At 30.9% G+C, this 14,242-nt stretch overlaps 1 protein-coding gene across 1 annotated transcript; it reads right to left on the reverse strand.

Annotated features, from left to right (window-relative positions):
* Positions 1–10,544: 10,544 nt before the first annotated feature.
* Positions 10,545–12,471, reverse strand: LOC132925412 (facilitated trehalose transporter Tret1-like). The gene is made up of 6 exons (XM_060989810.1): positions 12,423–12,471; positions 11,973–12,332; positions 11,585–11,844; positions 11,298–11,513; positions 10,865–11,119; positions 10,545–10,781 (listed from the first exon to the last, which is right to left on the reverse strand). Exons 1-6 carry the CDS (start codon positions 12,469–12,471, stop codon positions 10,545–10,547), a joined length of 1,377 nt encoding a protein of 458 aa, XP_060845793.1.
* Positions 12,472–14,242: the final 1,771 nt, after the last annotated feature.

Genomic DNA, 14,242 nt, shown 5'->3' on the forward strand with positions numbered 1-14,242 from the left:
TATATATCTTTTATGGATCATTGAAAAATTAAAAATTATATTTTTGTTCATCACCATCATTAGTTAATATTCATATACAATTCATAGTACATTTGTACCTATCTAAGTCTTCAAATTTGAAATTAACCTTTTCATTACAATTTAATGTTATTAAATGTTTAACTACCTACTCTAAAAGTCATTGTAGGTAGGTACCTAAGACTGTAAATGTGACATATTTTTTTCATTAAATTATATTGTCCTTATTGATATTGTAACCTTTGATGGTACATTTTTATTTTCATGAAAAATGTGTTTGAATTTTTGTCATCTGATTGTTATCATCTGGAATTATTTGAATTTGTTTTAAACTGACACCAGAGAACGTAATTTCGATAATTTGTTTAATTTATCTATTTACACTTTGAAAGTAATTTATATTTCTTGCTTGGATCATAAACAAATTATATTTTTGTTCATCACCAACATTAGTTAATTTTTTATACATATTACAGGTCATTTTTACCTATCTAAGACTTCAAATTTTAAATTAGTTTTTTCATCACAATTCAATGTGTATTCTATGTTTATTTAATTTGTATTTAGCCCATTGATTTAAATTTAAAATATTATGGGATATAATCCATTTTCTTCAATCATTTTAAGACAACATTTTATTGAAATGTATGGTAACTAATTAGAATAAAGAAAATTTTTAATTACACTAATAAATATTTTCATGTATGGTTTTTTCGTTGGTCTGTGTTAATAAAATTATAGAATTTATAAATTTTTAAAGTCTTGCAATTTTATTTTATAAGGTTATTCATACAAAGGCCACAATTTTGAGCATATTATGAGCCTTATCATTATTTTTTTACTAATTTGTTCAAACATAGATCGTATTTATAATATTGTAATAAATGTAGCAAAATAGTAAATACGGGCGTCGCCCGTTACCGCACAAACACGCAAAATACGCATAGGACAAAACCGCACACATATATTTTGGACGATTATCGTCGCTTATCGATAATAATCTATAACGACATTATTAAACTTTATCTGTAAAAGATTGCATCCACAGTGTACAAATGTGTAGTGTTTTTTCAGTCGGCTTTCAGTCTTTGAACTATCACATGTGACATTCTATCCTTCGAGCGGGCGCGCGGACGGTTTTTACACCGCACATTTAAAAATAATCGCGCACATTCGTTGTAAGTTTCATGCAGCGAACCTATCCATTTGATAATCTCTAATTTCTTATCTAGTCGTAAGATAAGGCAGTTGTTGTAATTTTAGCATTTTCGGGTGCGCTGTTATTTAGTTTCAAACACGATTACTTCCAATGCATATGTAACTGCGGTGTAAATACCGTTGTGCGCCTATTGCCGTTTCTATTTCAACCTGCGCCTGACATCGCTAATATTTTAATATGTAAGTGTTATTTTATAATTTTATTATGACTATTATTATTATTATTATTTTTATTATAATTAATTATTATTTATTTTTTATTATTATTTTATAATTTTATTATTATTATTATTATGTAGGTACTATATTATTATGTTTATTGTTTGTACCTACCAGGTATCATCGACAGCGTAATGAATACTATAACAGACCAGAAGACATTGAAAGGATTATTCAGGAATTGGAAGATGAGGATAATGAATATGATGTACTTGATGACTATGGCTCAGATCATGATGATGATCCTGATTTCGAGCCAGAGGTAATTGAAAACTCGGATCATGACAGTGATTCTGAAGAGGAATTAGATTCACCGTCCACTGCAGATGAAATTGAAGAAAGTGTAGGTGAGAATTTTCGTTTTTTTATTGGTAAAGATGGTGAGACTTTGTGGGCTAACGAACCAGTAGCAAGTATTTCAAAAACGAAATCAAAAAATATAATCAAGATTTTTCCCGGCCCAAAAGGAGCTGCTCGTCAATGTAAAACAGAAATTGAATGTTTTTCACAATTTTTTTCTCTGGATATAGTCGATAAAATAGTTTCACACACAAATACTTACATTCAATGGAGAAAACTTGCAAACCCTAATAGTAGAGACCGTGATTTTAGATTGACAAATCAAAAAGAAATACAAGCTTTTTTCGGGGCCTTATTTTTGATTGCCGTAAAGAGGGCTAATAGAACAAATTTGAGTGAATTGTTTACCTCAAATGGAACCGGTCTTATGATTTTACGTGCCAATTTCAGTGAGAGGCGCTTCAGATTTCTTATGAGGTGCATACGTTTCGATAATATAAGTACAAGGACAGATCGGGTAAAAAATGATAAATTGGCCCCAATACGAGACCTATTGAATTGCTTTGTAATTAACTCCCAACAGTCATATTCTCCCGGCGAATTCACCACTATTGATGAAATGTTAGTCGCTTTCCGAGGCCGCTGTGGATTCATTCAATACATGGACAAAAAACCGGCGAAATATGGACTAAAGATGTATGCACTGTGCGATGCCCGAACGTTTTATACGTATAATTTAGAAATTTAATGTGGAAAGCAAGACACGGGCCCTTTTGCGACATCGAACAAGCCCTATGATATAGTTACCAGACTAACTGAACCTATTCAAAAATCAAAGCGAAACGTTACAACCGACAACTGGTTTAGCAGTTATCCATTAGCTGAAAACTTACTAAAAAACGGATTAACTTTTATGGGCACCCTAAAAAAAAAACAAAAAAGAAATACCTCCCGAATTTATTGTTCAGCATAGAAATTTGGAACCTGGTACACATAAATTCGGTGCCCAACCAGACATGACGCTAGTATCTATGGTGACGAAAAAGAAAAAAAGTTGAACTTGTATTGTCTTCAATGCACGATGATAATTTCACTGATGAAGGTACAGGTAAACCAAACCAAATAATGGATTACAACGCTACTAAAGGTGGAGTAGACACGGTAGATTTGATGTGTGCCAGATGTTCCACGTCGAGAAAATACTCGTAGGTGGCCAATGGTAGTATTTTTCCGCCTTCTCGATTTAGCAGCAATCAATTCCTACAAGATTTTTAAAGCCAATAATCCAGACTCCACCATTGTCCGAAGAATATACACATTCAACCTAGCGCTCAGCCTAATGAGAGAAAATCTGAATTATCGAGCCACAATTGCAAGCCTTCCTAAAAATATCAAGGTATTTTTGGAAAAATACAAACCACCTGCCGAACCTATTCCTCCATCACAAAGTCGAGCTTGCGTTTTGTGTGGTAAAAGAAAAAACAACAGAATGTCGACAACCTGCTGCCAATGTGGTAATCACGTTTGTAAAAATCATTCAACTCGTGTGTGCAACCCGAAAGTGACGACCAAGAATATTTTGAGGACGTATAACTAATTTTTTTTTTCTCATTCGTATTTTTTCGTAACAAAAATTTCTCATTTTATTTGTTCACAAGAAAGTGATATTTAAAAAATGTAGTTATAGTTTAAAGTCTATTTCTCAAAAACACTTATTTTGTAATTTTGTTTTGTATCTACTTATGTTATATGAAAGTCTAATAAGATTGTTATTGTATCATTTGTTTATTTATGTTAGTATAATAATTTGCCAATGTATTATAAAGTTTTAGTAAGTTATCGTTTAATTAACTCAAAAATGTATAAAAAGGATGTTTATATAATTTATTGTGTTAAAAGAGGACGTCATAGAAAATAAAAGACTGGTTTCAACTTTATTTGTTCATAAATATATGTTTTTTTTAATATAAATGTTCATATTATTTTAATATTCTTTGCATATTAGTCAATAGTTATGTTTCTTCAACATTATTTTCACAACATTCAATTATTTTTTTATTCTAAATTAACGTACGGATTAATATTGTCTATTGAAAAAACTATAAGATTCATATAAACAATAAACATGAATTCAAATGCGGCTCTAAATTATGCGGTGTTAATACCGTCGCGCGCCCGCGTGTGTAACTGCAAAATGCGCGCCCGCTCGAAGGCTAAATAAAATCAATAAAATGTTTAAACTTTTTACAAATAATCGTGGAAATAATTCTATTCATTTTGACAACTATAATTTTCGTTATTTTAGAACTAATAAAAGTTCGGGTGATATTGTTTGGCGATGTATGCAAAAAACATGTAGTGAAACTATTATCACCAACAATGAAAAAACGGTTTTAGTTCGCAGTAATATTAAAGATCACCAACATGATGAAGACAATGATAAACAAAAAAAAGAACTGCAAACAATTCGTACAGCTATAAAACGTAAAGCTATTGAAAATGTATATGAAAAGCCAATAAAAATAATTCGAAAAGAATTGTCAATTATCGAAAACTCCCAGGTATGCTCATCTAATATAAATGCTCTCCGAAAATCCATGTATCGAGAACGACGTAAAACTTTACCTACCATTCCATTATCTATAACCGATGCTATTCAGAAACTTAAAACTGCTTGGATTGAGAATAAATCTAAAGAAAAATTTGTTCACGTGTTTATGAAATAATAATTGTAACTTGCAAAACAAATTTATTATTTCTTAACGACAATACGGAAACTCTTTTAGCTGATGGTACATTCACATATTGCCCCAAACATTTTTTTCAGCAATATACAATACATGGTTTAACAAGGGGCCACTATGTTCCGCTAGTGTTTTGTTTTTTGCCATCTAAAACATTAAAATGTTATATTCGGATGTGGACAAATATAAAACCCTATGTTTACTATTAAAGGTATCAAGTATGGTACTCGAAGTCAAATAAGATTTCATTATGTCGAGATATTATATTCGAGTAAGAATATACTAAATTTGAAAATATAATCACTGACAAATTAGAATTCACAGAAACGTCGACTCAGAACGAAGAAAATAAAAATCAAGTCAAGGACGAAGTAGTAGTCGATGACAATAGGATGGTATTACTTGACAGGAATACATTAAGACCACCGGACAGTTATAACGTTCAATCGTTCATTGCCAATTGTGTGGAACCATTAACATTTGATGAAGCAATGACCGGACAACAGGTGAATGGATATGTGCTATGAATGACGAATTAATATCATTAAATAAATATGAAACTAGGACACTAGTCGATTTACCGCGGAATAAAGTTGCAAGTATAAAACAGACGGGAACATAGACAAATTAAAAGCAAGACTTGTCATTAAAGGTTGTTCACAGAAGTATGGTATAGATTACCATGACTCATGAGACATTCACCAATAGTCCGATACGAATCTATAAGAGATATTTTCGCAGTATTAGCAGTGAAAAAATTAAAATTACGACAGTTCGACATAAAGACAGCATTTCTGTATGGGGATTTACAGGAAGAAATATATATGCTGCACCAATGGTTTTCGAGGACGATTCAAATAAAGTATGTTAACTTGAACGAAGTTTATATGGACTAAAACAAGCTCCAAAATGTTGGAACAAAAAATTCAAAGTTTTATTGAATAAATTTAGTTTACAATCTAGTGAAGCTGATGCATGTGTTTTTAAAACTTATGATTGTCAAATTATTCTTGCAATATTTGTAGATGATGGTTTAATTGCTGAAAATAATGAAGAAATAATTGAATAACTTTTAACAAACTTGGAACAAGAGTTTGAAGTAAAAAAGGGTAATGTAGAATATTTTTTAGGAATTCAGGTAGACATAATGGATAATCGATCACTTTTTATGCACCAGACAAATTATGCATGTAGCATAATTAACAAATTAAATTTGTTAGACGTAAAGGAGTTGTAAATTCCGATTGATAAATCGCACACTCTTGATCAACAGAGAGAAACGGAAGTATTAAATGACGAGATACCTTATCAACAAGCAGTGGGGTGTTTATTATTCTTGTCTCAAGTATCAAGTACAGATATTGCATGTGCAGTAAACTTTGGTGGTCGTTTTTATAGTTTGTCGATGTACTGACTGCTGACGCAGAGGCAGTATTTAAATTCATGGATATACTACCAGACGTCGATGAGGAGATCAGTAAATATGTAACATCTAAATCATATTATTGATTTTTTTGATTTGTACAACTGTGTCATTTAATCATTATAGTTATATATTTTTGAATTTAGATCGACTTTGAAAAAGTCAGTTTGAGTTGCATGCCAAGATAGAAAAATAGCCTAATGCTATTCCAACTTTCTTTGATGTGCCAAATCCACCTACTAGACTGACACTAAACACTAATAGGAAATCTATTTATTAGGTACTTTTAATATTCATGCATAAGTTGTAAGACTTTTTTAATCATTATGCATATTATGATTCATACAAAATATTGACAACTAACTATTAACTTATAACACACTTGACATGTTTTTACATAACAAAACCTAATTATTTAATATTGTGTTAAAATTAATTGGTGATATTAACAGTGACATTTTAATTTTTTATGTTAAATAATAAACATTTAAATTATTTTGTATCTCAAATTTAATAATTAAAAAAGTTTATTCTTTCTTTAGGCTAAAATATATTTTTGTGGTTTTAACTGCTTAAGTACTTATTAGTTATTAATTATTTACTGAAAGTTCAGTATTTCAGATCTCATTTTTTATCATCATCAGTACTCCAATTTATAATAACTATTTTTTCATTATCATGCTCCCAATTTATGTAATATTAATTTAAATTAATACCTAAGTGATATATTAATTCTTAAATAAAACTATTTTAAGAAAGGTATTCGTTATTTTTAATTAAATAAATAATAGTCTAGCATTAGCTTATTAGAAATAAAAATAAATAGTTCATTATAAGTTTACTATGTATAAACTTATACCAAAAGCTGTAACATGTATTCATATTTGTTTTGCAATAGAATGATGAAATTGTACGTCTCCAGATGGAAAACACAAATTATTTATATTAAATCTTAATTGAGGAAAAAGATGCTGAATTACGTTCTTTTCTTAATGATTATCAGGTTGCAGCTACCAAAAAAACTCTACAAGAATGGTCAAAGGAAATAATCATTAAAGGTCTAAAGCTAAGATTTGCCCTAGGAATTCATAGATACAAGTATCTACGAGATACGAATTACCCTATTCCTGCTTACGTTTACATTAACCAAACAGCTTCGTGAATTTAAATTTAAATTTGGTATTTTCACGGTGTACTAGAGTTACTCAAGCTTAAAGTTCAATCGATGGATAGTAATGACAGATTATGTGTCATGTGTGTTGACGAGATGGAACTAAGTAAGCAACTTAGCTATGACATAAATAGCATCGAAACATTCGGATTTATTACCCTTGGTAATGATAAGATGCTGGGTGGTAAACTTCTACTAGTAATTATAAGAAGATTTAAAAAAATGCAAGCTAGTTATTGGTTACGTTTTAAATGATAGCTCCTTAGATAATAATAATAAATCATTTAAATAATTCATTCAACAGTGTATTGAATCAGTTGAAAGCTGTGGAATACATGTTTTAACTTTGTCATCTGATATGAGAAACACAAATAGAGCCTTGTGGAGTTCTTTAGATGTTAAATTAAAGAAGGATAGCATTCGAAAAAATACATTTTACTTTAACAATCATAATATATTTATTATGCCTGACATCTGCTATCTTCTGAAGAACTTAAAAAGTTCTTTATTGAAAAATATCAATAAATATAATATTTAGATATAATTAGATATAATTTTACTAACAGAATATTGTGAAACAAGGGTCTGTCTTCTCAAGGAGTGAAAGGAAGTTTTGTGATTTCACTGTGGGAATATGAAATAAATTCAAACAAAGAGATCATTGCATCACCTAAAGCGAGAAGATATGTGCAAGTAATTTTGAGAAAATTCACGTTGGTGCTGCAATTAGATTTTTCTCTTTGAAAACCGCTGCTGCTATTGAACTAGCAGTTGAATTGAAAGTACTGCCATCAGATGCAATCACCACAGCACATTTTATTCGATTAATTCAGGAGTTGTTCAGTTTGACTACATCAAAAGTAAGAAAAACGTCAATTACCAAACTTAATAAGGAAAAGAAATATGACTTTCTTTAAAAATAATTACAATAACTCAAAATACTGTTTTTATGCATGGCTGGAAACCATTAAATGTGGGAATAATAATGGCTACTCTAAGTAATAAAAATATTTGTAAAAAAAATAGACAAATCTACTGTAAAATCAGTATACTATAATATAATGTATATCATAGTTGTTTTTAGGGGTATATCAATATTACCTTGATAATAAGGGTGGCTTAATATTATTTTCGATGATTTTTGAAAAAAAATTTCTAATAGTTTGACCTGGCGTATGAATAGGGTGGGTTTTGATAGATATTGAGGCATCGTTAGGATAACTGGAGAGATCTAGAGAGTTGGTTATGTTGTGGTCGATGTGATTTGGGAGTGTCGTGACGATAAAATTAAGGATGTCTAGGTATCTGTTATTGTAAAATGGCCATTATGTTGGGTTAGGTTTGGGCAAGTCTCTCCTTTAGGTTTTTATTAAAAATGGAGTTATGCAAAACACAGCCTCTAGAATTTGATATTCTTGATCCCCGAAGGGGATGTTTGCAGTTGAAATCACCCCCACAAGAAAGTGAAAATTTCCAAGAGAATTTATAAATTGAGTAAAAATATTAGTATTAATTGTTTGATTAGGTGGAAAATATACTGATGATATAGTAAGAGGAATATTGTTAAGCACTAAGGTAATATTAGTGGATTGTAGACTAGGGGTTTGGTAAAAGGGATAATTGAGTGTTTGATTTTTGATTTAAAATTACTGAGCCGGCTTGAGTGGTACCGTCAGGGTGATTGCAGTGGTAGGTTTCGTAACCAGGAATTTTGCAAGATGAATAAGTCGTTAGAAGAGATTCAGTTATTAGAAGTATGTCTCTATTTGAGATAAACGTTTGAAGTTAATTTGTTTGGTGTATTAGTCCTAGTCAATTTGAGTTCCAAAGAAGTATTGTGATTGGGTGATTAATATTGTTACATCTATTTGACATTGTTGGAGATAATGAGCTTGTCAATGAATGTGGTTAAGAGTGAGATAAGAGGAGGGATCAGTGATTTTAGATCGTCGATAAAGGATGATAGTTTTAAGGAGAACTGGTCTGCATTGGTCTCGCCATTGGCATTACGAGTAGTTTGCGGAATGATTATTTTTTAGTAGCCTGAGAATATGACATTGAAGGGAAAGAGTTAGAATTTGAAAAAGTGTTTATATTATTTATAACGTTATTACAAGAATTGTTTTTATTACGAAAGAGATTGGTATTATTTTGAGCAGGGTGGTTTTTGAATCTTGAATGTTGGATAGCTTATACAGATTTGTGAACCGGTCAGCCTCTGTAATTTGCTTTGTGTGGACCGCTACAGAGGACGCATTTTGCTGGCAAATCTTTTGATTTCTGGCAATTATTTGAGGAATAAGGTTCGCCGCTATGTACGTATTTTGGCGAGTGGTTGCAATAAGATTTTGTGTGACCATAGTTTTGGCAACGGTGGCATTCAACTGGTTGATAGTTAATACGATGCTCTTCTATTTTATATTTTGAATGACAGAAAAGGTCGATTTTCAAAATGTCTTTGTCGTTGATATTAGGTTCTAGGTCGATGAAAAAACGTTTGGTATACGTTGTAATATATTGGTTATGTTTTTTGGATTATGGCCGAGAGAAATAAGTTCATTTTTATATCAATAAGTTGAGTTGTATGATGGAGGTTTCTAATTACAGCTCTTAATGGTTTTTTTTTTTTTTAGTTGATAAGTGTGCTAGTGTGCGTTATTAGACTGTAGAAATTTAATGACGATTCCGTACGAATCGACTGTGCTAATGGTAAGTTTAACGCCATTAATTGAACATTTTTTGTTATTTCTTTGATTTGTACATAGAAGGATGCGAAGTCGTTAACTGTATGAATAAAAATTGGCGGAGGCGGTTTGGTTTCGATTATATTCGAATTGTTAGGTTATAGATGATTGAGAATTTTGGAAGGGGAGAAGAGACATTTATTATTAGTAAGAGAGCGGAATCCATCGGAGTTGGATGTAGTTGGAGTCTTCAGGGATTTATTTGGCACGCTCTGTATATGAGAATTTGGGTATTAATAAAGGTGGAACAGTATTCTTATTGTTCATTGTGAGTTTATTATTGGTATTATCGCTGAAGATAGCTGATAATGGTTACGTGAAGGTGATTAGCACGCCGACCGAGTGGGCCACCGTTTGTTACTGATAGCTGATTAGCAATTAATTAAAGAAGTAACCAATAAATCTGTAACGAAGTCAAGAGCCGATGGAGAGATGTGGTATGTGGCTGGTTGTATGCTACTTTAACGAAGTACGTTTTTTAGTGAAAAATATGCACTAGTTTTTTGTACGTAAGAGTAAAAAAAAAATAAGGTAATGGCGTACAATGTTTCATTGTCGACTGACGTTACAAGTTAAAACTTATAAAAAAATAAATAAATAATTTTAAAATATTTGTTTTTAATCATTTTATTTTATTGCAATAAATTTATAACATTCGAGAATATTAATTTTTGTTACTCAACGTATTTTTCTTAAACATCACTCGATTATGGTTGCAAGTTATTGTTACCTGATAACTTCAACTGTATTTCAGTCAAACTTTTATTCTTTGTCTCTGGGACTATATACCAAATAAATATAGCACCCAACATACAAAATAAACTATATATCCAGAAAAGACCAAGGAAACCAATCGACTCCGTAGTTATAAACGTTAAGAATGTTACCGCAAACACCAAAATCCAGTTGGTGGCAGTTGCTAAGCTTGTGCCATATGGTTTGACCTAAAAACAATTTAAATATATTTCAACTTTTATTAGTTATTAAGTGTTATTATACTTATGTATTATTCAAAAACTAAACGTACTTCATTAGAAAATATCTCTCCCATAACTACCCATGGAATTGGACCAAAGCCCAAAGAGAAAGCCGAAATATATAATGCGATGAGAATCAATGGTAACCATGATAAAATCGAGTCTTTACAGACTAATTTATGGCTCTGGTCAAGGTATAAACCTAAACCAAAGAAACTTAGGCTCATCACAACTGCTGAAATTATCAATAAAACTCGACGGCCTGCTTTATCTACAACCATCATTGCTACGAATGTCATTACCAGCTATAATATAAATAAAAATTAATCATTTATTGTTTTTAAAAAATTATATCACACTTTTTCAATAGCATATTATAACTTTGTAAAAAATGTTAAGTTCAATAAATAAGGTATAGGATGTGTACATTAAATTTATACTAATAATAATATTCAAACATTGTATTTAAAAAAATAATTTCACCTGAACGATTCCAACAGATATTACTGAAGTATTTGTGGTTATTGAGCTTCCAATTTCGTCGAAAATGTAAGCCATATAAAATATAATCGCGTTTATTCCACTGGTCTGCTGGAAAAACATACAACCGATACCGATCAAAAGGGATTTGCGATTAGCCTTGTTGGCCATCACTTTCATGAATGTGTCCTGATTTGCTTTCTGAAGTTCTATTTCCCTCTGTAATAAAAAAGATATTGATTGCATTGTATTCCTATTAGATATGATTATAAACGCGTATTATATTATACCTTTATCATGGACAACTCGTTTTCGACGTCTGTAGCATTTCCATCCCTCAATTTTGTCATTGATACATTAGCTTTTTCGTCTTTGTTCTTACACAAAAATAAATATGGAGATTCGGGTATGAAAAATGTTAGTACTACGTGTATTACGGTCCAAATCCCACATAACAGGTTTAATGTAACGTATTCGACTATCGAACCAACTACGTAGGAATAAAGAATTCCAATGACGACATAGACTTGAAATATCGTTCCCAAAGTCCCTTTTAGAAGAAGACATAAATACGAGAAAGTTTAATAAACATAAATTTCATAAAATATTTAAATCTTTTCCTTATTAATGTATAGTATTATTTACATTTTTTAGTCTTATGTTCTATCAAGTAATTACCTCTAATATGTGGCTGAGAAATCTCAGCAACGTAAGTAGGTATAACGGTGCACAATGCACCGACGCCGATTCCCTGTAGTACTCTACCAACCAATAACATCCATGAAGCATTGGCCATCGTGAGAAAAATCCATCCAATAATTATGTAAATCTCAAATAATACCATGCTATAACGGCGGCCGATTATTGCAGATATCTTACCGGCAGGTAATGCGCCAATGACCGCGCCAATACCGAAAATGGAACTAAAACTCTTTAAATCATCAACGGAAATCGAAAACTTAACTCCACTTGGCAATAATGCATTAGCTGGTGACGTCCAACCCAGGATCGTACCCATAACCATTGCTCCAAGAGTAGCTGAAAACCAATTATCGTGTATAATTATCAAGTTAAGTTTTAAAAGTCATTATAAAGTAAATATATGATAAACGTCACTGATTGGCTTACCGATTAAAGAAGATACTATTTGATTTCTGATACCTTTTGTTAAGGCCATCTTGAAATAATTTACGACTATCTTATACGCTTAATTTTATTTGTAACAAAAACAAGCAGACTGAAATAAAAACAATGAGATGTTTGTTTATATTGCATTCAGACACACAGTGATTTTTAATAACAGTTTCAATACGGCCAGTAATCGTATAATACGCTTCTTTTCAGCCGTATAATCATGAATACAAGATGATCCATTTAATGTGAAATACCTACGCATTATTAGACGTATTTCGTTTTATTATTATTTAATTATTCTTTAGTATATTGTTATGTCGAGGGCGAGTGATAGGCTCGAACGTAGGGTTCTAACCGACTTTTCCGAATCCCAATTCATCGATAACTCACACAATTAATAATATACCAGTTTTGAAAACATAACCATTTCGTAAACGCAAACTAGTACCGACGTCTCAGTTCGTCTACAAATTATACCAATTTTATTAATATAGTTTCATTTTTCCCGATTAGCTGACAGGTCACAATAATATTATCGATAGATAATGAATATGACAGTAACAATATTATTGTATGCTGTCAAAAAGTTCAATGTTTAAATGTCTTTTCACGCATAAAATCCATCAGTCACGTTTGTACAGTCATATTTAACAGTCATGTTATCTGTGCTTTTTCGCTGATAAGTTTTAATTTGTACGTATATGCTTTTCGATTATGTATACAGTTATACGCTTTCTTTCCAATTTTACGTAACTTAATTACTGTTATACCTCTGATTTTACTATGGAAGACACGGATTCTTCTAACAAATTATCAAATCCATCAATGAAATCAAATCTATACAGAACAAAATTATAACATTTGTCAATCAATTGCGGAAGGAAAAAAATTCTCTTGATTCTAGACTCAATGATCTTAGCGATAAGTTAGATAATATTTCTAAACAATTTAATGAAATTCTAATTATAAACAAATCGATTGAAACCAAAATGGAACAACTCGAATCAAAATTGTCCAAATTAGAACTTAATCATACCAGCTCAACTACATTAAATCAAGAAAAAATATTTGCTGAGATTAATGACCGACAGTGCAACATTATTATATTTAATCTACCTGAAACCCAAGCAAATGCTGATGATAAACTTAGTATTTCTAATATATTTCGTCAAATTGATGTCACTATTAATCCTATAAATGTTTTACGTTTGGGAAAATTATCAAATAAAATTAGGCCTATTTGAGCTACTCTGCCTACCCAATATGATATTTTTGAAATTCTAAAAAATAACCTTAAGCTCAAAAACCTGGAAAATTTTAAAAATATTACTGTTTCTACGGATATCAGGATGCTTCAACGAAATCACTTTAAAACTGTTATCGAATAATTAAATGCACGTAAAAGAGCTGGTGAAGATGATCTGTTTGATTCAGTAGTTTTCCTTTTACTTTTACTGACGCTACCAGTTTTTAACCAATGATCCATGTTCGAAAAGTGTGAAAATGTTAAACAATGTCAAAAAAAAATAGTAATTACAAATACGTTGTGTGTGTGACACGGTCTCTTTGAAAGCAAGTGACTGACTAATTATTGGAATACAAATATCAAACAAACCATTCACAAGAATAGTTTTATCTGAATTTAAGATAAAAATAGTATGTAATTGTGACGAGCAACGCCACATTACCAGATTACATACAATCTTATCGTACCGCCGCGCCGCCTAGAATGATATATTATACCTATTATAGTATTAAACTCTTATTATACACTTATAAATTATAAGTTATAATAAATCGTATAAGTTACGAAA

This window comes from Rhopalosiphum padi, chromosome 3, assembly GCF_020882245.1.
Source record: "Rhopalosiphum padi isolate XX-2018 chromosome 3, ASM2088224v1, whole genome shotgun sequence".
Classification (NCBI taxonomy): domain Eukaryota; kingdom Metazoa; phylum Arthropoda; class Insecta; order Hemiptera; family Aphididae; genus Rhopalosiphum; species Rhopalosiphum padi.

Excerpts from the sequence above, each read along its gene's own strand:
- LOC132925412 (XM_060989810.1), bottom strand. The coding sequence starts at position 12,471 with ATGGCCTTAACAAAAGGTATCAGAAATCAAATAGTATCTTCTTTAATC. Across the intron at positions 11,514-11,584 it reads ACGAGTTGTCCATGATAAAG|AGGGAAATAGAACTTCAGAA; the intron begins GTATAATATAAT and ends TTTTTATTACAG. Across the intron at positions 11,120-11,297 it reads TATCTGTTGGAATCGTTCAG|CTGGTAATGACATTCGTAGC; the intron begins GTGAAATTATTT and ends TTTATATTATAG.